We start from the raw sequence: 25,112 nt of genomic DNA, 5'->3' as shown, positions 1-25,112 counted from the left end.
AAACCCAGGACAGAAGTTTCAGTAGAGCCAGCCATGTGCCTTCCCATTTGACAGAGGAACCCCAGGTACCATCCGCCTTTCCTCAGAGAAGGTATCTACCTCTTGATGCCTTAATTTGGACATTTTCATGGCATTACAACTATAAATTTGTGAACTAATAAACCCCCATGCCAATTTGAAGCTGTTACGGACCCCAGAAGAGCCATGATCTTTTTTTTTTTTTTAATCTTCATTTTATTGAGATATATTCACATACCACGCAGTCATACAAAACAAATCGTACTTTCGATTGTTTACAGTACCATTACATAGTGGTACATTCATCACCCAAATCAATCCCTGGCACCTTCATTAGCACACACACAAAAATAACAAGAACAATAATCAGAGTGAAAAAGAGCAATTGAAGCAAAAAAGAACACTGGGTACCTTTGTCTGTTTGTTTCCTTCCCCTATTTTTCTACTCATCCATCCATAAACTAGATAAAGTGGAGTGTGGTCCTTATGGCTTTCCCAATCCCATTGTCACCCCTCATAAGCTACATTTTTATACAACTGTCTTCGAGATTCATGGGTTCTGGGTTGTAGTTTGATAGTTTCAGGTATCCACCAGCAGCTACCCCAATTCTTTAGAACCTAAAAAGGGTTGTCTATATCGTGCGTAAGAATGCCCACCAGAGTGACCTCTCGGCTCCTTTTGGAATCTCTCTGCCACTGAAGCTTATTTCATTTCCTTTCACATCCCCCTTTTGGTCAAGAAGATGTTCTCCGTCCCACGATGCCAGGTCTACATTCCTCCCCGGGAGTCGTATTCCACGTTGCCAGGGAGATTCACTCCCCTGGGTGTCTGATCCCATGTAGGGGGGAGGGCAGTGATTTCACCTTTCAAATTGACTTAGCTAGAGAGACAGGGCCACATCTGAGCAACAAAGAGGCATTCGGGAGGAGGCTCTTAGGCACAACCATAGGGAGGCCTAGCCTCTCCTTTGCAGCAACCGTCTTCCCAAGGGTAAAACCTGTGGTAGAGGAGCCATGATCTTTTAATCTAATCTTGTAGGGTGGGACCTTTTGATTCAATGTTTCCATGGAGATTTGACCCACCCAATTGGGTAAGACCTTTTGATTAAACTATTTCCATGGAGGTGTGAACGTGCCCATTCAGGGTGGGTCTTGATTAGGTTACTAAAGTCCTTTAAGAGAGCTGATGGAGAGAAGGAGCTCAGAGACATTTTGGAAAGAGAGACATTTTGGAGAGAAGCTAAAATATGTAATCCAGAGTGTGCTCTCAGGAGGAGCTAAGAGCTGACAGATCCAGATGCTTGGAGATGCTTGGAATGCAGACAGAAAGATGTTTGGAGATGCTAAGCTAAGATATGAAGCCCAGAGTTTGCCCCGGAGAAGCTAAGAAGGACCCCAGATGCTTAGGGAGAAACACACTGGGTGAACAACAAAAGAGGTATAGGAGATGAGAGAGAGAAGCTAAAAGAGACAGAAGCCCGGAGACATTTTGGAGAAAGCCATTTTGAAACTAGAACTTAGGAGCAAAGGACCAGCAGATACCAGCCACATGCCTTACCAGATGACAGAGGTGTTCTGGACACCATCACCCTTTCTTCACTGAAGGTATCTTCTTGTTGGTGCCTTAGTTTAGACAATTTCATGGCCTTAGAACTGTAAATTTGCAACCTAATAAATCCCCTTTATAAAAGCCAATCCATTTCTGGTATTTTGCATAATGACAGCTTTAGCAAACTGGAACACTCCCATTGTAAAAGCCAATCCAATCATTTCAGGTGTTCTTTTTTATTTTTATTTTTATCCTTATTTTTATTATTTTTTGGAGTAATGAAAACTCAAAAATTTATTGTGGTGATGAATGCATATGTGTAATATATGATGATACTGTAAACCATTGATTGCACACTTTGGATGATTCTCTGGTGTGTGAATATATCTCAATAAAATTGCATTAAAAAAAAGCCAATCCATTTCTGGTATTTTGCATAATGGCAGCTTTAGCAAACCAGAACAGATTTTGGTATCAGAGAAATGGGTGCTGCTGCACCAAACATGTTGGAAAAGCTTTTTAAATGGATAAGGGGAAGATTCTGGAAGAACTGTGAGGACTTGATAGAAAAGGCCTAGATTGCTTTGAAGAGACAGTTGGTAGAAATATGGACTCTAAAGATACTTCCAGTGAAGCCTTAGACAGAAATGATGAGTATGTCATTGCCAACTGGAAGAAAGGTGATCCTTATTTTAAAGTGGCAGAGAATTTGACAAAATTGAGTCCTGATGTCAGATATAAGGCAGAATTTGAAAGCAATGAGGTGGGATACTTAGCTGAAGAGATTTCCAAACTAAATGTGAAAAATGCAGCATGGCATCCTGTGCAGTTTATACTAAAATGCAAGAGGAAAGAGATAACCTGAGAACTGAACTCTTGGGTACAAAGAAACCAAAAATTAATGGTCTGGAAAATTCTGGGTTTCCAGAAAGTGAGACCCCAGAGGATAATGACACACATGAGGATTTAATGAAATCTGGAACAAACCATCCACTTCAGTACAAGCCAGGATGGGAGATGAAGTTATCCAGGAAGGATTTGTGGAAAGTCCTATTGTCTGATGGTTTTGACCCCTGTATGCTGCATGCCAAGTGTTCTGGTTTGCTAATGCTGCCAGAATGCAAAACACCAGAAATGGATTGGCTTTTATAAAAGGAGTTTTATTTGGTTACACAGTTACAGTCTTTAAGGCCATAAAGTGTCCAAGGTAAGTCATCAATAATCAGGTACCATCACTGGAGGATGGCCAATGGCATCTGGAAAACCTCTGTTAGCTGGGAAGGCACAGGGCTGGCGTCTGCTCCAAGTTCTGGTTTCAAAATGGCTTTCTCCCAGTATTTTCCTCTCTAGGCTTCAGCTCCTCAAAAACATCACTCTTAGTTGCTCTTGGGGCATTTGTCCTCTCTTAGCTCCTCGGGAGCAAAAGTCTGCTTTCAAAGGCTGTCTCCAGAGTGTCTCTGTAAGCTGAAGCTCCTCTCTCAGTTCCAGTGCATTCTTCAAAGTGTCCCTCTTGGCTGTAGCAAGCTTGCTTCTTCTGTCTGAACCTATATAGTGCTCCAGTAATTTAATTCAGACCCACCCTGAATGGGTGGGGCAACGCCTCCATGGAAATTATCCAACCAAAGGTCTTGTCCACAGTTGATTGAATCACATCTCCATGGAAATGCCCAAAGGATTCCAAAATCTAATCAACACTAATATGTCTACCCACACAAGACTGCATCAAAGATAATGGTGTTGTGGGGGACATCACACATTCAAACTGGCACACTAAGCCAACAAGTTTTTTTGCGGGATCTGTATAAGCAGAACCACTGTCACACTGGACCAAAAGGGACAGGTTGAAGGAAAAATTGCTTCAAATATAGAACCATGGAAGCCGAGGTCTGGAGTCAAGTAACCTTGGACCAGGATAGTGGACCTACCCATGCACATTGATAGGGTAAGTTTAAGAGTGCCCTGAAGTTTAAAAGTGCTGCCACCTGAGGGTTCTCAGATGCCTGGGGAATTGAGAGGAGCTTGGCTGCTCCATTATGTTGATGCCCCAGGCTTTACAGAGAGGGTGGAAAACATTCCCTGGGGATTGGGTAGAATATCGCCACCACCCCAGTGTTCCGAGTGGGAGAGACTTTGCCCCAGAGATGGCAGAGAGTCAAAGTGGCACCCCAATGTTTGAGGAGGGTGGGGCTGAGAACAAGGTGGTCTCCCCAATTCTTGGACATGTTAGAGCAATCACCCCAGCGTTTGGAGAGAACAAGGCCAGTACACAAACCTTTGGAAAGGGTGGGACTGCCACTCTCTCAACTCCGAGGATAAAACATCTTTCTATAAATCACTCTCAGACTTTGAAATTAATGGAGTTTGCCCTGAAGGTTTTAGGAACTGTTTGGGTCCCATGACCCCTGTTTCCCTTTCAATTTCTCCCTATGGCAATGGGAATGTTTATCCTATGACTGTCCCTCTTTTGCATAATGGAAGTAGATAACTTGTTCTAAGTTTCACAGCCAGAGGGAATTTTGCCTTAGGACAAACCACACCTGTAACTGATTTTGATAAGACTTTGTATTTATCTATTGTTACTGAAATGATTTAAGCTGTTGTGATATTGTGATAGAATGAATGTATTCTGCATATAGACAGAACATGTCTTTGGGTTCCAGAGGGTGGAATGTGCTGGTTTTAATGTTATGTATCCCATAAAAGACTATGTTCTTTTAATCTACTCTTGTGGGGGGCAGACCTATTGTGGGTAGGATCTTTTGATTAGGTTGTTTCAATTAGATTATTTCCATGGAGGTGTGACCCTGTCCATTCAAGGTGGGTCTTAATTAATTTACTGGAGTCCTTAAGAGAGCTCAGAGAGCAGAGAGAGCTCAGAGCCCACACAGACCCAGATGCTTGGAAATGTAGACAGGAAGACATTTGGAGATGCCAGGCTAAGAAATGAAGCCCAGAGTTTGCCCCAGAGAAGCTAAGTGAGAACCCACAGACACTTAAAGAGAAAGCCACTGGAATAAGAAGCTGAAAGCAATGCAACCCAGGAGCAAAAGACCAGCAGATGCCAGCCACATGCCTTCCCAGCTGTCAGAGGTGCTCCAGACACCATCGGCCTTTCTTCAGTTAAGGTATCCTCTTGCTGATGCCTTAGTTTGGACACTTTTATGGCCTTAGAACTGTGAATTTGTGAACTAATAACCCCCCATTGTAAAAGCCAATCCATTTCTGGTATATTGCATTTTGGCAGCTTTAGCAAACCGGAACATTTGGTAGCCAGAAGTTTAATGTGGGGGTAAGAATTGGTTAAAGCATGGAGAGAGAAGTGGGGCCTCATGCTAGGATGCTCAGCCAATTTCTGTCATGTGGATTGGAGAGGTTAAATAGCTAAGCCATTGTTTATATGACATTGTTCCTAGGGCAACATCTTGGCCACTAGATCTTCAGGACCCTGTAGATCCAAGGAAGGATATGAGAATTAAAACTTGTAGAATGCTTTCAAGAAAGGTTCAGGGAAGAACATTCTGAATGTAGACTTTGGACTCAGTTTCTAAAGTGGATTCTGAAGCCCTCTAATCTATGTCCAAGGGAAATGAGTTGAGTGACTTTTAGCCAGAAACACATTAGGTGGCATCTTGAAGTCAGCGTCCCTATAGCACGAATACATGGGAGTACCCCATCCAAGTCAAGGGGAATCAGCTGCATTGCGGACAGGAAGGCTGAGATGTAGAACAGCCAAAACCTGCTCCCGGAGCTTTGCAAGTTGTGAGTGACTCCCTGATGGGAAGTTCTCTTCTTCTAGCTGTTCATTTTCACCACCGGATGGTGTCTACCCAAACAACTAAGATGAAAACCAAATATTTCTACCAACTAACTAGAGGTTTCCTAATCCCCAGGTATTTGGCTTTGGGAAAGTCAGATATGCATGTTTGGAACAGAGTTTTCCATTTTTACCCAGATGATTAGTGTGCCCCATTCCAACCATAAGCTCTATCACTGACGATGTAACAGATGTAAAAAGATAATGCTTCAAAAGATTAAAGGATTTTTGCTTTCCTGGTGGCATTCACATGGCCTTGAAGTTATTCACTAGGACATTTTTTTTTCAATTAAATTCAGTTTTATTGAAATATATTCACAAACCATACAGTCATCCATGGAGTACAAAGAACTGTTCACAAGTACCATCATATAGTTATGCATTCATCACCCCAATCCACATTTGAACATTTTCCTTACATCAGAAAGAAATCAGAATAAAAATAAAAAATAAAAGTAAAAAAGAACACCCAAATCATCCCCCCATCCCACCCTATTTTTAATTTAGTTTTTGTTCCCATTTTTCTACTCATCCATCCATGCACTGTATAAAGGGAGTGTGATCCACAAGGTTTTTACAACACACTGTCACCTCTTGTAAGCTACATTGTTATACAATCATCTTCATGAGTCAAGGCTACTGGGTTGGAGTTTGATAGTTTCAAGTATTTACTTCTAGCTATTCCAACACATTAAAACCTAAAAAGTGTTATCTATATAGTGCATAAGAATGTCCACCAGAGTGACCTCTCGACTCCATTTGAAATCTCTCAGCCACTGAAGCTTTATTTTGTTTCATTTTGCTTCCCCTTTTTGGTCAAGAAGATGTTCTTCATTAGGACTTTAAAGCTCATTATCTTTTTGATACATTCACATTTTCATATCAGCACTAAACTATTATGTCTAGTAGGAACCCAAACCAACAGTTCCCCAAAATTTTTGAAAAGGGAACAGAATATGTAATGCCAAGGAGGATCAACGAACTACAAGAATCCCAGGTTCAAATGTTTTCAGGTAGACCTTCTCTCCTCTCCCTGCCCTTCATTTTTCTGCCTAAAGGGCTTTATAAAGAGTACCTAAATTACAGACACGGTTTACCCTGAGGAAGGTTGTGGGACAAATGTTTCCTTTCCACAGTGTTTCTGTGTAGAGACAACAAAAGTGACTTCAGAGTTATATAAAATCAGAATTTTGATTTCACATTTGAATATGACCCCAGACCTTGCTTGTGTGCATGAATCTCCTTGTCAGTGTTACTAACTTGTCATCCAGCATCAGCTGAGACACTTCTTATGATAAAGAACACCAGCACCTAAAGTGCCCTATTTGACAACTATACCACCACCACAATAATAATAACAACAACAACAATATTGACAGACTATCATGAAGAGCCCAGTTCTTGGCACATAGTAGATGCTCAATTAATATGTTTGAAATGAATGGAAATGCTTATCCCAGCATTTGCCTGCTGTTAGGGACCCAGTAAATTCAATCATTCCATTAGTATTTATGGAGAACTTAGTATGCAGAAGTAAACATGAAGGTCAAGGTCCCTGCCTTGATGAACATACATATATAATCTCTGATCTATACAACTTTGTGAAGCAGAAAACTCAAGCTTGGAACAGTTAAGTAACTTGCCCATGGTGACACAGGAGTAGGTGACTGATTTCGTTTGCTAAAGCTGCCGAAATACAATATACCAGAAATGGATTGGCTTTTACAATGAGGGTATATTAGTTCACGAATTTACAGTTCTAAGGCCATGAAAATGTCCCAGTTAAGGCATCAACAGGATGATACCTTCTCTGAGGAAAGGCTGATGGCATCCAGGGTTCCTCTGTCACATGGGAAGGCGCGGAGTCTGCTAGTTCTCTCCTGGGTTTAGTTTCTGGTTTCCGTGGCTTTCTCCAAAATGTTGCTGGGCTGCTGTCTTAGTTTCTCCCAGGGATAAACTCTAGATTACCTATCTCAGCTTCTCTGAGCTCTCTCCAAAATGCTCTGCCTTTTATCTTCTCATAGAGGATTACCACAAAAGAACTAAGACCCGCCTTGAATGGGTAGGTCACATCTCCATGGAAATAATCTAATCAAAAAGTCCCACTCACATAATTCTGCATCCATGAGATTGGATTAAAAGGCCATGGCTTTTCTGGGGTACATAGCAGTTTCAAACCAGCACAGTGACAAATTGGGATTTCTCATCCTCCAGTTTGTGATTCCAAAGTTTGCAGTTTTAACCGTTTACCCCACAGCCCCCATCTTTAGAAGTTTCTTCCCTAGGTACTAAAATTTGCCTCTTTGAAATTTCTATCAATCGATCCATATTCTACCCTTTGAAACAAAATAGAAAACATTTCATCACTGTAACAATGACAGGGTTTGACATTTCTAGGGCAACTCTCCTGCCCATCCTCCAGTGTTTTCTTCTGTGAGTTAAACATCCTTTTACTATGACTGTGCCCTGAATGATTAGGATTCCCATTTTATGGCCATCCTGGGTGATTATTCAGGAGCAAGTGTCCTGAGTTCTGTAACCAGGTCATGGTATTCCCATGTCACTAGGATGGTGACCGGAATTTGTGTGGACAGAAAGGAGCAAGGAGCCCAGTGAGTCATAATTTCTAATGAGATTAGAGACTGCAGAAGCCCTACCCATCTCACCTCCCCCTTTCTCTCCACTGGTTCCAGAGTGTGTGAATTCCAGTCAGGAGGTCTTGAGAAATTTAAGTGGAAGTGTTAAGAGTGGGGATTCATTTCAGCCATTAAAGAATGCATCTGACGAAGTGAATGCAAAGGATGCTCTTTGAAGGATGAGTTTGTCTCAGTTCTTGTCAGAGGTCCCCATCTTTAAGAACATGGTGGGAAGTGTGGCTTGATGAAGAGGGACGTGGATAGCACATTCTTCCTCTAACTTGCCAGAAATCTTACCTCTTGGGCTACGGTTTTCTGATTTATAAAAACCAAAAGTTGGATTCCAAGATCTCTAAGGTTCTTTCCAGCAGAAAACTTTCCATGCTATTCTTCCTGAACTGTACAGTCGTTACAAGGAATGGGATAGCTATTGTGTGTGCTGATACAGACCAATCTCCCAAAATCTATTATGTGAAAAGGCAGAGTACAGACCAATGTTTAATATTATTTCCTTTGTGGAAAATTTTAAAAAGAGAATAAACATATGTGTTAGTACAATATTTGCATTAAAAAGATTATCTGAAATCATACAAGTGAAGCTATTAATTGGGAGAGAAATTGGGGAGGGGGACTTTTTATTTTATATCTTTCTGCGGTGCTCGTCTTTTCTAACTATATGCACAATTACTTTTATTTTTTAAGAACAATGATGACATGGGTTATCTGTGTAGAGGACTCATGAGTAGTTTTGCTTTCTTCTTACTTTCCTGAAAAAAACCTACCTTATAAACATAATTTTTAATGCCTTACTGGGTATTGCCTATGTCTTAATAATTCTAAAGATGTCGAGCAAAATTATTCCAAACTCCAAATTTTCTCTTACTATCCCATGATAGGAGTCATCTACCTTTCTACAGTGCCCCACCAACCCAACCCACACTAGGGGCTAGATCCTGGCAGGGTGGTACCCTACAGAGTAGGGAGCAGCCCCTCTGGACACTGTTGCATTGTTAGTGACAGTTTGAAACTGTGTGGGAAGTAGGGAATGATGTTGGGCCAGAGCTTGTGCTATAAACTGGTTCTGAACATTAGTGATGTGCCTCTGGTATCAAGAAGCAGATGACATGGGTGCTCCAGATCCAAGGTTCTTGTTGGCACCTGAGTCCAGGAAAACCCACCAGTCAGACAGAGCACCCCAGGTATCTGGAAACCATGCTCACCCCTTCACCCAGTCCTTACTGGATGCCTACCATGGCTCCCCACAGCCCAAACCTAAGCCCTAGCTGTTCTCCTCAAAATGTGGCATAGGGGAACAGGATTCTAGCCCAGCCTCTGCGGCTAACCTGCTCTGTGACTTTGGACAAGTCCAAGTCTCAGTTTCTGCAACTGAAAAAACAGTCAAGGTTGGGCTAGATCCCTCCAAGTCTCATTTAAGAAGCACTGAACCGCTTAGGATTTTGAAGGGCCTCTACCCCATCCTCTTTTCTCCCTGAGAGCTGCCAGGTTTGGGAAGAGAAACAGGAGACTAGCTCTCTTTTATTCCAGTTTACTGGTGTGTACTGACAAATAATCATTAAGACATCTCAACTGAGATTGCCAAGGCAACCTTGGCGAATATGGGAGTAAACCAAATTAAGGAACTCCCAGCATCTGAGGTTGATAGAAGCAGACAGGGAGTTTCTGAAAGGAATGAGGTTGGAAGCCTAGGTAAAATGTTACCTGGGCCATGGATTCTAAATTGACTGACATATTCCCAGATTACTGCAAAATTCAGACTTTGATTCTGAGCAGCCAGTCACTCACCATCAGAAACCCAGCAACACTGGCTACATTAGGCCAGAAAGTTCTGATGGCAAAGGGGGGAGAAAAGCTTTTCAGAAAGGTACTGGGAAGGCCAAGAATTACAGGGAACAGTTACTAGTTTGTTACAGCATCTCATGGAGTCACCCCCTGGCCCAAGGCTGGAAAGTCCTAAGGAGCCTGGGCCCGTTGCTCAGTGGTGCATCAGAACTGAGCCCCTTTCTCTAATGGAGCTGCATGCCCAGGTTTTGGAGGCCACAGGGACAGTGGGAATTGGACTGGACTCTTCCCTGATGCCTGTAGAGGGAAAAGGGCTATATCCCTGTGTGTACCAGCGAGGACTGGAGGGAAGAGAGGGAACACAGAGGAAAAGAAGGGCATTTAACCAAGACCCCCAAAATCCTGAGAGGCGACATGGCATAATGGAAAAAGAACTTTACTTAGTGTTAGAGGACCTGGGTTTGAATCCTGGCTTCCCCGCTCATTCCTCCATTAATCTCCGCTAACCTCTATGAACTTCTGTTTCCATGACAGCAGAGGAGTAATAATACATACCTCACAGGATTGTGGTGGTGATCGAATCAAGTGATACACATGTGCCTAGCATGGTGCCTGATACATAGTAGATGCTTAATAAATGATGGTTGTGTGCAAATTTACCTCCTACTCTGGTATGTCCTAAGGCAGAGCAAAGTATGTAAGACAGGAGAGATAAAGGGCACAGAAAGGAGACCACAGGGGAACATGGGAAACAAGTGAGCAAATAGATGGGGACAAAAGAGGGGTCAGGGGAAGAGATTCATATCCCTAAGTGACCACAGGGCAGGGTGGTCCAAGGTGTGAACCAACAGCCATCAGTGTGTGTTTTCTTCCTGGTCCATTCCTGGGCCAGGGAGGCTGAGTGAACAAGTAACCCAAGGGTAGCTGAGCTCCAGTGGGACCAAGGGCCCTTGGACTGTGAGGTCTGTGCTTCCTTCCAGCCTCTCAGGATTTGGGTCAGTTCAGGAAGCACTTAGAAGCTGCTAGGTGCTAGGCAGTCATGGTCTCCTGGCCTGAGACTGTACAAGTGAATAAGGCTCGTTTAGATAGTGCCCAATTCCTGCCTCGGGATTCCCCCAACCTCCTCTTTGAGCTAAACCAGCAGTGAAAGGACCTCTGTCTCTCTCATAAACTAGACCAGTTGGAGTGTGACAGTAGAGAATACGGATTTGCCGGGAAGAAAAGATACCAGCTGGGATCAGTTGGGTCCCTTGGGGAGCTCGGCAAGCGAGAAAGCTTATTTCGTGGGAGGGGGAAAGGGAGGAAGGGAGAGGCCTGTGGGAGAAGAAAGCATCTACAGGATGCCAACTCTGCCTCCCTCTTGTGCATCATGCTGGTGCCTGCTGATCTAACTTCTTGCATTAAGATGAGATGAGCCCCTGGCTTCAGTCTAACTAGTGGATTCGTGAATCAGGTGTCCTGGGTGTGAGAGTACTAGTAGGTGGTGTCCAGTGTCCTTTGGGCCCTCCTTTTGGTCTCTCTTTTTTTGGTGCTCTTCACCAATATGCCTGGGGTCCTCTCACTACTCTAGGTCTCCCCAATCAGTGCCCCAGGAACAGTCAATACTTTCTGCTCAGGAAACCCTACAGAACCCTTTCTCTCCCCTCTCCTCCCAAGTTCCACTACAGCTCTCTGAAGGGCAAATGGGTGGTGGTGATTTTTTAATATTGTTTTCTAATTGCAAAAGTAAAATATGTATTTGTAGAAGATATTGAAAATATAGGAAATTGCAAAGAAGAAAAGAAAAACCACTTGTTACCCACCACCCCAAGATGACAATTCTTATCTGTTTTGGTCTGTTTCCTCCCAGTCTTTTTTCTGTGTGTTAAATAAACATCAGCCAGCCTGTCAAGGTCTATCTTTCTCCAGTTTATTTAGGAAAGATGCAGTTTGTCTCACATATTCTGGGACCACTGCCAGGAACTCCTGATCTCCCTTTGGCCCCTCTGCCCCAACAGGATGCTGCTCTCTGCCTGTCAACCACAGGACAGATCTACTTCCCTTTTCTCTGCTTCCCTTTCATGTCTCACCTCACCCCCATTCCCGGCTGTATAGTTACACCAGATTGTACTGAAAGTTAGGGGATAAAGAAGGCATTTACATGTCCAAAATTAAATATTAAAAATTCCTATTCCTACAATTCCTTTGGCCATCAGGCTACTGGGAATTTCTTATTGACCAATTACCTTTTTTTGGAAGGCTCTAGCCACCTGCCTACTTTCCAGACTTTTGTTTCCTTCCAACCTGGCTCTACTTCTTAGGTTCCCTCATTCTCAAATTCCAGTCATTTCATATGCAGAGAAGTTTGACCATCTTTTCATATACCTGATTTGTCCCCTACCAACCTCTAAGCTCCTTTTCTCTACCCTAAAAAAAAAAAAAAGATGTCTTCCTTCTGACGATGCTGTCATTAAGTTTTTTTTTTTTCTACTATGTTTTTAATGGCGGTGAAGTGTTCCATTGCACCAATGTCCCATTTATTAACCAATCTCCTTACTAGGTTGTTTCCAATACTTTGCAATTATACACAATGTTACCACAGGGAGGGCACAGCAGTGCTTTTCCTGTTACTTCTGTGCCTGTTAAGTAACTTATCCCAAAACATATCTAGATGACATGATGGTTGTCAGTGGTGTCACCAAGGAATGGTGGTAGAGGTGATCAGAACGGGGAAGGTGTCACTAGTGTTGCAGAGAGTTGGTGGGGGAGAGGTGGTCAGAATGGTGGGAAGGTGTCCTTTAATACCCAAAAAAAAGAACACAATGGGATTTTGGTTTCTGAGATGTTCCCTTGTCCTGGCTCAAGCTTTCTGCCAATGGACATGATACGTATTCTTGGCCAGAAACTGATAAGAAAAAGATAATATTGGACGAATATTTTCTTCTTGGCTTTTCTGGGTGTATACTCATCATCATATTCCAAATGGCCAGGCTGGTCCCTCCAAAGTCCCACTTCCAACCTAAGAAAGGCAGGTTAATGAAAACTGCACAGCAGTCCTGTCCTACCTTCTTCCCACTATTACTTCTCCCTCTGTATTCACCACATCAAGGTCAAGAGTGGAAGTTAGGGATCACAGATGGGACAACTTGTAAGGATGCTGCCAGAGCACCAGCAGGTGCCAAATTGCTACTCTGTCCTCAGGCTTTGATATGATAGCTCCCTTGAGCAGATTCCAAAATCCCTTAAAGGACTGTCAACATAAGCCTTCAGCTCAAAGGCTTTTAGATTGGCTCTCTACCTTAGCTCTTTCACCAACCATGTTGAAAGGGGTTGTTGCAGGGAGAAACTAGAAACGTATCATGTTAACCCTGTTAGGATAAGAGTAGACTCTCATTGAAATTGAAGATGCTGATGCTTTTAACCTAAGATTTCTTACAGGATCTTAAAAAAGAGAGAGAGAGAGAAACCATAGTGGAAAGTCTGCATTTGGCTTTGTTTGTTTTCTCTCCAAATGCAAAGGAACAAGTGGTCTAGAGGGTCCTAGAGGATTATGTGGGAAGTCTCCAGATGAGAAGTATTTCCATATAAAGTGAGCACGGCTCACATCAGAGTGTGACACTTACATCTCACAGAAAGCAGAATCCAGGCCTCAAATCTACCTAATGAAGGAACTGAGTTAAAATTCATTATAGATAGTTGAGGACAGCATGCATAATGGTTAGAAGCACAGTCTCAGGTGCCAGAAATCCTAGGTCTAAATATTAGCTCATACAATTATGAGCTTTGTGACTCAACTTTCTGGGGCCTTAGTTCCCCTATCTGGAAAAATGAGCATAATACTAGAATCAGCCTCATAAATTCACGTCAAGATTAAACAAGCTAATGCTTAGAACAGTGCCTGGCCCATTCGTGTTTAATAAAAATGAACTGCTCTTGTTCTTATTCTCCCTGTGGGAAGATGGATGGATGTTACCTCTGGTAACATTATCTCTGGTGTAGGGCTAGATTCTCTGAAGCTCATCATGGGGCACCCCATTCTTCTCCCATGCTTCCGAAATGCCCCAAATTGATAATCTGCCTGAGAACAATTTTTGCCCACCGGTGTAGATTTCCCAGCTCCAGAACTTGGCCGTCTGAGGCCTGTCTGCCTTTGTGGGTAATCCCAGAGCTCCCCATGGCTCTCCTGGGCTTTCTTAGTTTAACCAACTGGACAGTCCTTAAGAAACAGATTTCCAGAGTGCTAGCATGTAAAGTACTGTCTCAGGAGGTGAGAAGCCCACCTGCGGGAGCCCACTAGGGACTTATCAAAAATGACAATCACTGGGCTCTATCCTAGCCCTTCGGAATCTGCATCCCTGGGCATGGGGCCTGGGATTCTCCTTGTTACAGAAGCTGGTCTGTGGGGTTCTCTTCAGATGCATAGGCTCTGGCATTTGGGAGACACTGACTTTTCTCATCCTGCCAACAAGCCTTCAAGAAAAAGGCGGGTAGTGACCATAATGGCCTTCATGTTTACCAACGTCAAGATGAGACCCAGAGAGGTGAAGTGTTTTAACCCAAGGACATACAAGCAAATGCCAGGGTCATTGTCTTTATTTAGCTGGCTTGGAGGCATCTCAGCTGGCCTGCTTCAACTTCTTTGCTAAAAATACCTTCCTCTTCCCTCATAGGCCTTCTAATGCCCTATAGAGTCAGGAACCGGACCAAATCATTTTCCTGCCACAGCTGACTATTAGAGCTGCTAGTGTTCTTGAATTATCAGGGTTCCAGGAGAACCCAGTGACTTTTGTTCTCCTACCCCATCCATAGAGCTGTCAGCCAGATACTGACTTTGGAATTCATCCATGGTGAGGACAGGCATCAGGCAGCAGTAGACTTTGTAGTATTTTCCTCCCTCCTCCCCAGATTCCTCTTTTCTGGCTGAGCTGCATTTGTGACATTCCCTGCATTTACCCACCCCCCAACCCCAAGAGGGAAAATACCTGCTTTGAAAGGAAAACTTGTAATTAAAACCAAACATCAGCTGCTGATGTGCCTGCAGACATGGGGGACTGGTGGTTTGATGGGTTGAGCCCTCTACCATAAGTTTTACCCTTGGGAAGACGGTTGCTGCGAAGGAGAGGCTAGGCCTCCCTGTATTTGTGCCTAAGAGTCTCCTCCTGAATGCCTCTTTGTTGCTCAGATGTGGCCCTCTCTCTCTGGCTAAGCCAACTTGAAAGGTGAAATCACTGCCCTCCCCCCTACGTGGGATCAGACACCCAGGGGAGTGAATCTCCCTGGCAACGTGGAATATGACTCCCGGGGAGGAATGTAGACCCGGCATCGTGGGATGGAGAACATCTTCTTGACCAAAAGGGGGATGTGAAAGGAAATGAAATAAGCTTCAGTGGCAGAGAGATTCCAAAAGGAGCCGAGAGGTCACTCTGGTGGGCATTCTTACGCACGATATAGACAACCCTTTTTAGGTTCTAATGAATTGGGGTAGCTGGTGGTGGATACCTGAAACTATCAAACTACAACCCAGAACCCATGATTCTAGAAGACAATTGTATAAAAATGTAGCTTATGAGGGGTGACAATGGGATTGGGAAAGCCATAACGACCACACTCCCCTTTGTCTAGTTTATGGATGGATGAGTAGAAAAATAGGGGAAGGAAACAAACAAACAAACAGACAGACAAAGGCACCCAGTGTTCTTTTTTACTTTAATTGCTCTTTTTCACTTTAATTATTATTCTTGTTATTTTTGTGTGTGTGGTAATGAAGAGGTCAGGGATTGATTTTGGTAATGAATGTACAACTATGTAATGGTACTGTGAACAATCGAATGTACGATTTGTTTTGTATGACTGCGTGGTATGTGAATGTATCTCAGTAAAATGAATATTAAAAAAAAACAAACATCAGACTTTAGACTGGGGAACTATTTGGGGCAAATATGTCTTTGTACATTCTAGACCATGAAACAGAAAGGAGAAATCAAGCAAAGAGTGTTGTTTTCAGAGCTGTGAGTGCAAGCATTTGTATATGCAGAGGAGAAAACTGGCAGTTGCGCAAGAAGGTGAAATTGGGTGCGTCACTGCATTCCTGGATATGGAGCCATGGGGAGTGAAAATTAGCATCATTTCATTGGACACACTGCACTTTCCTTGCTCCGCTATAGAAGGAACCCTCTAAACTGCCCTCCCAAATGATTTACGGGCTGAGCCAGGCTTCCTCGTTTATCTGACCCATCTTGAAAATATGCCTTGAATTAAGCTGTAGCTTCATATATGGATCACACATTGTGTGTGGGACTTAAAATGGAAATTTTCTTCTATTAATGCACTCATTTCTGGGCAAACCATATATTACAAATGACTTCCTAAAGAACTAGCATTTACTGAGAGCCAGTTTTTGTGACCAGCACTATGTAAGGCATATAGCATACATTAACGATCTCATTTCTTCATCCCAAGAACTCCCACAGTATAGGTATTATTATCTTGATTGAACACATGAGAAGAAGGAGGCCCAGAGAGATTAAATAACTGGCCCAAGGACCTGTGCTAGTAAGTAGCAGAGCTCAGATTCCAGTCCAGGACACTCTCTCCAGATCCAGCATTAATCCTCAACCTGGACATCCCAGAACTGACACAGCAGCGTGCACCTACTCAGCTTAGGTTTCTTCTTCTCACTCCTGGCCCCAGAGAGGGTCTTTCTTTCCTTCCCATCCACCCCACGTATCCCTTCTGTGCCAGCAGATAAGGTCAAACTACAGTGAAGCAACTATTCGAAGAAAACCAATGAATGTGTTCTTGGCTACAGGAACTTTTATTCTTTTTGTCATGTAGTTTCCTGTCATCCTATGACAGTGGGAAGCATTTTGCCTAGACAGCCGCTATGCCCTGTATGCACCAGAAAAAAACAAAAACAAAACAGGGTCCAGAGCTGCAGAGCTGGAAGACTAGGAGAACCTGACATGGACTAGCCTGAGGTCTTGGTGTGGCTGCTTTGGGGAACACCTAACATAATTTTCTCTTTGTGTGTGCCTAAGTGTGCAATGGGCCTCTTTAAGGTGCTTATTTTCTAACTTTCTCTGACTGCAGATCCCTCTGTGGAGTGACATGAAAGCCTGCCAGCTCTTTTTATAAAATAATACCCCACCTCTTCAAGGTTGGCAGTGGAAGATGAATCTCCACAAGAGAGGGGTGATTGGAGATTTACAGCCCCAATTCTTGACCCCCAAATTTACCTTTCCATTGTAAATTGCACTGGTCACACCTGCCATCCCCGTATTAGGCTCAGGAAAGGCTGTTTCTCTTCTAGAGCTTCTTCCCAAGTGTGAGTAGAGGCTTGTCTTAATTCTCTAGAGCATGGCTAATTCCAGGCTGCAGCATTTATTCAGCCTTTTCAGAAGACCAGGGGAGACCAGAAGGTTAACAGCATATCGTTCTTTCAAAAGGGCTTCTAGACATGGCTGTCTGGGAGGCCCTGCCCATCTTCATGTGTCCGCTGCAGGTGTGTCTCCCTGGTCTACACCTCTTCTGTCACTGTGTTAGTTAGGGTTCTCTAGGGAAACAGAACCAACAAGAGATATCTGTAAATATAAGATTTTATAAAAGTATCTCATGCAACTGTGGGGATGCACGAGTCCAGATTCCATAGGGCAGGCAGCAAACTGGCAACTCCAATGAAGGCATTCGATTACCTCCTCAGGAAACACTTCACTGGCTAGCCGAAGAAGTGAAAGTCCTCTCTCTTTCTCCCTTAAAAGTCTTCAACTGATTGGATTAAATCCAGCTCATTGAATTCTCCCGTTGAGGGGTATGTAAGCAGTCACAAGTGCAGTCAATTGACTGGTGATTTAATAAACCAGTCTTCTGGTTTATTAACCAACCACAAATGTCCTTGCAGTAAAGGTTAGGCCAGTACTTGCTTGACCAGGCACCTGGACACCATTACCTGACCATCACAGTCACCGAGAGAATGCATCTTTGAGTCTCAATATATCCTCAAAGTCCAGGCCACAGACAGAAGAAAGCTTCTTCTCCAGCCAGCTTAAGACCTGCCTTCCCTATTCAACAGCCTCCTCTTTTGAGGATGGCTGACAAAAGGAAAGCTTGCTTCCTTCTGTGAAGATCCTGTCCCAGTACATTGTTTTGGGAAGACCACATCAGAACATAACCTGAGCTCTATGTTAGAAGAAAAACAAAAACAATCCACACAATGGGAGAGAACTGCTGTCCTCCAGAAGCTCTTTTGATCACTGCCCTACCAGTTCTGATTGTCATCCCCAAGAAAATGTACCTCAGTGTCCTTAATTGAGAGAACAGAATTTCTTTTGAAGAGGAACCAGTGAAAATATTTCATCCTTCCATAAGGTGGCAAAAGTTTGTATTTATAGACTCTGAGATCTAAACAGATAGTAGAGACTATTTAGTGAGGCTCAGGCCCCTCATTTTACAGATAGGAAACCAGAGCCCCAAAAGGGAAGGCAATTTTCATAAAGTTGACTAATGGCAGAGTTGGGACTAGAGTCCAGATCTTTTGATTCCTAGCCCAGTGCTCTTTAATATGTTGAGTCATACCACATGGCAGACCATTCTAAACCTTAATTCAAATAGAGACTGGGTTACTATAGCTTGAAAGAACAAGCCTGGATCCATAAATCTAAAATGACAATCTAAGATCTCCTGGATGAAGATTTCTAACCACATAAATATGGGCAACAGAGGGAAAATATTTCAAGTGTTCCCTAATGCTATTCATTTCTACATTTCTTCCCACATTTCTGCCTCCCCTCCAGTCAATCTAGTCACCATCATCCCATCATCTCAATCCACTCTTGCCCTTAAAATAAAGTCCCATCTCCAGGGAAGACTGGCTTTGGCTTTCTTCAGTTGAGAGTTATTTCTGCCCCCAGTAATACCTACTATATGCTCTGATTTCGACAGATCTTGCAGACCACAGAAACATGTATTCAGACACCCTGCAAGCATTTCAGAATGAATTCACCTGCTCCATCTGCATGAAATATTTCATAGACCCCATCACCTTAGACTGTGGCACAGCTCTTGAAGGACCTGTCTCTGCCTCTGCTGGGAGAACACCCAAGCTCCTATCCACTGTCCTGAGTGCAGGGAAACATCTCAGGAGCTAGACTTCAAAACAAATATTGTCTCTAAAAAAGCTGGCTTTCCTTGCCAGAAAAGTCAGACCTTGCCATGAGCAGAGGTCTGAGATGCAGATCTGTGGGACCCACAAGCTGACAAAGGAGCTCTTCCGTGAGATTGACAAGAACCTGCTCTGTGGGCTCTGCTCTGAGCCCCCAGAGCACGCAGGTCACAGCCATAGACCAGAGGAACTTTTAAAGAAAATGGGCTCTTTATGGAAAGTGACTCAGGAAACCAAAACAAATCTAACTAAAGAAACGAGCAAAACCAAAGTAGTAGAGGATTAAGTGGCCTTAAAGAAGGTGATGATCAAGGCTCAGTGCCAGAGGATTCATCTATTTCTCTATGAGAAGGAACATCTCATCTCTATGAGGAGAGACTGGAGAGGGAAACAGAGGCAGTATTCCAACAACTCAAGGCCAGTGAAGCCAGAATGACCAAACCAGTGGAAAGCCTGACAGAAAAGTACAGAGAGCTGAGTGAGACCTGCCACAAGCCCAACGTGGAGCTGCTCTGGGACTTGGGAAACATATTGGAAAGGGCTGAGGTAGTGCAGGTGCAGGAGCCCCAGCTGGTGCCACCCAACCTCCCCACCCAGCACATCCCAGGAATCAGGTGATGGTCAGCACTTTAGAAGTCGGGCCTCAGTTCCTCTCAGCAGTGGGCTCCTAGGGATAAGCGTTCTCCTGTCTTCATTTTGTGTAACCTGAAGTGTTTTTAGGTCAATCCCCAAACTACTGACAGGTGAGGGAAACTTGAAGAAGGCCCAGCTCTGTTAAACCCACACTAGAAGCAGGGCTGACCAACAGAGAGCCAGAACCACCTATTGGATTGAATCCAACATCTAGACAAAAAATGTAAAGCCAGACCATCACCTTAGGAAATTTCTTAACTGCATATGGATTTCCCATTAATTGTTTGATGTTTAAAATGAACAGGCACGGTTTATAACTCAATAAACCCTACGTCATAGCAGAGTTGTATCTGTTTAGTAAGCGTATTATGGACAAGCCATCTATGAATAATTTTCTGCAATAAAAGAAAAACAAAGAACACTCTAATTGTAGGTGTCTCCTGAAAAAAGCTCAGAGGATGGCATTAAAGTGCTGTTTCACACTGCACATATGTCCTGATTTTTAAATTTCCATATGATTGTAGGTTTTATAATGCTATAGAAGCAGTAATAATACTTGTTCTACATAAATGAACCAGTGTGAACAATTGGTGCTTGATTTATTCTGTATTTCCTTAAAGGAAGGTGCAAATTATATCATTCCTTGAACTATTTTTCCCTCCTTAGTGCAGTGGATACAGCTGTGGAACGGGAAATGGCCAGTCACGACGTGAGCTTTTCTGAAAATCTTAGAATTGTGATATTTGGGTATAACCATCGTGGAACTCCCTGGGAGTCCCTGAAGCTGAGAGTTTTGTGGATTGGGGAGCTCAGACCTGCACCTCCAACAGGCATAACTGTGAGGAGGATGGGGCGCACTCCTCAGATTGCATTCTTGCAGTCTTAATGACTCTTAGATAACTGAAACCCATTCCTTACTGATCATAGGGATGCAATCCTTCTATTTTCCTGAAGATGAAGAACCATTATAGTCTCTCGAACAGTCTCAGGTACAGCCCCTGGTAGACATGTTCTGAAAGCTACTGTTCCAGGCCGTCACAGCTCAGCTCACAGGAGTGAAGTGCAGCCGGTGCCCCAAGGGGGCTTCAGCGGTGTTTCAAAATCATGTGGAGAAGAAACCTCTGGTGGCATTGGTGCAGACAGCCATTTAAAATGCCAATGCTTGGTGCCAGAAAGTGGTGGTGCACTTGGTGGACACATCACCCCCAGACACTGACATCTGGGTTCGTGATTTTATGTCGGAGTGTCTGATGGAGCTTTCGAAAGTCAACTAATCACTGCTTCTGAGACCTCGGCAACTCATTCAGATTTTTTAGCAATAACAAAATGTAGTAGGCTTTAAAAAACAAAATCTTATCTCTGCTACATGGCTACATACTCCACCATTAAGTCAGTATGTGAAACAGCCTCTAGGTTGAGTTGAGGTGTTTCTGGATTATGAGAATTGAACCGTGAGCCTCTATGATATTGGAAAAATATTCCCTCATCTACACTTTCCTTCCTTCCTCCTCTTCCCTTTGGAAGCCTTTTCTTGGCCTGGGTTCCCCATAAAAAGTCAGGTTTCAGGACCACATATTTGGGGAACTACATCTGAGAATCCAGTTTCCTGTGACCATCTCGCATGAGGCAATAGCACATATATGTTGTAACTTAAAGATACACAATTATTGAAAGATTATTAAATATGTAACCATGTTGAATGCATAAATTTGTGTATGAAATAATGTTTGAATAAAAATGGTTTCTTTTGAAGCAAAACATAAAAATAAAAATAAATGAAGTCCCAGATCCTCAACAGGGACCAGAAGGGCCTGTGTATCCTGGTCTCGTCTTGCTTTTCTAGCTTCACCTTTTTACTCTTCCCTTCTGTCTCTCGGCTCCAACCAGACATGGTTTCTCAACACCCCTTACATAGGCTCTGCTTTTCTCTCTCTCTCTTAGCTCTGCCAGGAAAGCTGCTTCTCCTTTTTGCCAAGGTCAGTGGTTCTCAAACAGGAGTGATTTTAGCCACTCTCCACCCCCACCCCAGGGAACACTGGACAACGGAGACATTATTTGATTGTCACAACTGGTGGGAGCAGTGGGGGGGGGGGGGTACTGCTGGCGTCTGCTGACAAGGACGGCAGCCCAGTTGGACCCTACCTAACTGTAGATCTCTGGGTCTTCCTGGGCTCCACCCTTGTATCAGCAGAGACTCTACACCCTGTAACCAACCTGGCCCCGCCTCCCCCAGGTCTGTATCCACATTCTCTAGCCAGATATCTCACTTCCCACCGGATCTGCAAGGGAATTGGAAACATTTTCACTGAATGAGTTCCAGAAATTGATGGCCTAGTCCCTTTTACCCTTGGGTGGGGAGCTTTTCCATTTCCAGGCCTCTTTGCTTCCTTTCACTCCCATTTTAGGTATTTGAAAACTGTATTTAAAAGATACAGAGATCTGCTTCCTTGGGTCAGCAAACAGAAGTGTCTGTTTGAAGGTGGACAACTGGCCAGGAAGAGGGCTGCTCAGCCTGGTCAGAGAGGATCTTAGGCAGGGCACAGCAGAAGCTACAGACAGGAAATCCTTTAGCTCTGGGAACAGATGTTGGAGCCAGATTCCCCACAGGTAGCAATCAGAACCCCCCTCCCAGTCTGCAGAGCTATATGAGCACTGAAGAGGGTCAGAGGGTGGGCAGAGGGGCCTAAGACCCCACAGTTGAGGGAGGAGTGGGGAAGGGGACATCAGCTCAGTGGGACAGACCCCCAGGCACACCAGCAAATTGTGAATCACAGTGAATAATAGTCACACATGGGGTTGTGGTCCCTGCCCCCTTCTCACCCCCATCCCCACTCCCCCAAAGCCAAACAGGACTTACTAAAGGCTCTTCCCTGACAAAATGGAGAGGCAAAGATCAGTAGGCCTCCTGGCAAGCCAGTAGTTTCTGTTGACTTGTTTGGCTTCCTGCCCCATGGCCAGTGTGACCTGATGGGTCAGTTTCTGGACCTGGACTGATTGTCTTTCACTTCCTGATTCTCACACTTTCATCTTGAAAGCTTGTGTGTTCCAATTCCTCAGTCTGCAAAAGGATGTTTTTGTCCAAAATGCACATTGAAAGATCTGGTCTTTAAAACTCAGCAGTTCTGATACCTGAGAAGTTATTTGAAGGATCAGAACAACTGAAGTTATGTTCCCATGAGATTAAAATGAGTGATTGGCCTCTATCCCAAGGGCTGGGCTTCCAAGGTGGGAAAAATCTGAGTGCGGAAAGGGAGCAGCTCATCAGCATCCTCCCCACCGCACCCCACCCAGCTAGGTTTTGGTGGGAACAGTTTTGCTTCCAGAGCGGTGCCCTGGGTGAGGATGGTCACTAGCCGATCAGAAGGCCCCTGCTTCTTAGGAACTACAGAGACAAACATGGCAGAGGATGAAAAGGAACTTGGGGGAAGTCAGAGGTAGATGTCACTGGTACAGGGATCAAAAGAAATTATAATGATATTAACTAACACTCTGACTTTTTGCTATATGCTAATCTCTGTTAGGTATTTTATAGCCATAATTTTATGAAATTCCCCCAAAAACTCCATGAGTAGGAACTTGGGCTCTGGAGCTAGACATCTTTGGTTTAAATCCCAGCTGTGATAGGGGACTGGTGGTTTGATGGGTTGAGCCCTCTACCATAAGTTTTACCCTTGGGAAGACGGTTGCTGCAAAGGAGAGGCTAGGCCTCCCTATATTTGTGCCTAAGAGTCTCCTCCTGAATGCCTCTTTGGTGCTCAGATGTGGCCCTCTCTCTCTGGCTAAGCCAACTTGAAAGGTGAAATCACTGCCCTCCCCCCTACGTGGGATCAGACACCCAGGGGAGTGAATCTCCCTGGCAACGTGGAATATGACTCCCGGGGAGGAATGTAGACCCGGCATCGTGGGACGGAGAACATCTTCTTGACCCAAAGGGGGATGTGAAAGGAAATGAAATAAGCTTCAGTGGCAGAGAGATTCCAAAAGGAGCCGAGAGGTCACTCTGGTGGGCACTCTTACGCACGATATAGACAACCCTTTTTAGGTTCTAAAGAATTGGGGTAGCTGGTGGTGGATACCTGAAACTATCAAACTACAACCCAGAACCCATGAATCTCGAAGACAGATGTATAAAAATGTAGCTTATGAGGGGTGACAATGGGATTGGGAAAGCCATAAGGACCACACTCCACTTTGTCTAGTTTATGGATGGATGAGTAGAAAAATAGGGGAAGGAAACAAACAGACAAAGGTACCCAGTGTTCTTTTTTACTTCAATTGCTCTTTTTCACTCTAATTATTATTCTTGTTATTTTTGTGTGTGTGCTAATGAAGGTGTCAGGGATTGATTTAGGTGATGAATGTACAACTATGTAATGGTACTGTAAACAATCGAAAGTACGATTTGTTTTGTATGACTGCGTGGTATGTGAATATATCTCAATAAAATGATTAAAAAAAAAAAATAAAGCAAAGCAGAGTTTAAGAAAAGCAAAAAAAAAAATCCCAGCTGTGCCTCTTTCTAGTTGCACAATCTTGGGACATTACTTAATTTCTCTGGGCCTAAACTTCCTCATCTGTAAAATGGGAATAATAATAGTACCTACATCATAGTATTCTGAAGATTACTCTAGTTCTACATATAAAGCAATGAGACAAGCATCTTGCACAAATGAAGTACTCAGCAAACATTAACCATGGTTATTATTATTGTCATTGCCTCTTATAGCTTAACAAGGCTAAGTAAATTTTTCAAGGCCACACAGCTTGTTGGTGATAAAACTGGTCCTAGGACCCATAATTACTTGACAAATCTCCTGGTGTAAATCACTGCCCCACACTGCTAAACTGGGAAGAAAGAACCAAGGAGAAATATTCAGAACCTGCTGCGGTTGGTTGATGGCATTTTCCCTTCTTTCTGCCTTCCTCCATAGCCTGCCTGCTCCAGGCTGAGCTGGTAAACTACGAGCGAGTCAAGGAATATTGCCTCAAAGTCCTGAAGAAGGAAGGAGAGAACTTCAAGGCCCTTTACCGGTCTGGTGTGGCCTTCTATCACCTTGGGGACTATGACAAAGCACTCTACTACCTGAAAGAAGCAAGAAGCCGACAACCCACAGGTAAGGTGGCAAATGTTGTTTTCCACTATCACCCTTTCTGGCAGCTCCTGGAGCCTTCTTACCAGGACGGTTGGCTCGCATGGCTAGAAGGATCAGGCGGGGCAGAAATGGCAAATTAGACATCAGGTGCTAGGATCCAGAGCCAGGACAGTACACAGTCTGTGCATTTGCCTGGGTCCGGGGAGCATGGCTGCCTCATCTCTTCAAATGGAGTGCAGAGTCCCAAACCTGAATCTAGCTCCCTTCATTCCCTCCTAAATACAAATTGAATTCTTATGAGATGCCAAGATGCGTGCTGGGCATCAGGGACATAGGTGAGAAGACGTGGTCCCTGCCTTAGGAAGCTCCCACTCTTGTTGGCGAGACAAAATACAAACAGATCATTTTGGTGCTGAGCCCAGCATCTTCCTGG

The 25,112-nt window shown here is 43.8% G+C and overlaps 1 protein-coding gene across 1 annotated transcript in view; it reads left to right on the top strand.

The window, feature by feature from the left end:
• TTC9 (tetratricopeptide repeat domain 9) overlaps nt 1-25,112 on the top strand; it is a 37,522-nt gene that overhangs the window by 7,019 nt on the left and 5,391 nt on the right. The window contains exon 2 of the mRNA XM_037832406.1: nt 24,518-24,700. Within this exon, the coding sequence (XP_037688334.1) occupies nt 24,518-24,700 (183 nt within the window). The remainder of the gene's footprint in view (nt 1-24,517; nt 24,701-25,112) is intronic.

This window comes from Choloepus didactylus, chromosome 4 (assembly GCF_015220235.1).
Source record: "Choloepus didactylus isolate mChoDid1 chromosome 4, mChoDid1.pri, whole genome shotgun sequence".
Lineage (NCBI taxonomy): Eukaryota > Metazoa > Chordata > Mammalia > Pilosa > Megalonychidae > Choloepus > Choloepus didactylus.
The sequence above is the reverse complement of the archived record's forward strand: the minus strand, read 5'-3'. Positions and strand labels throughout refer to the sequence as shown.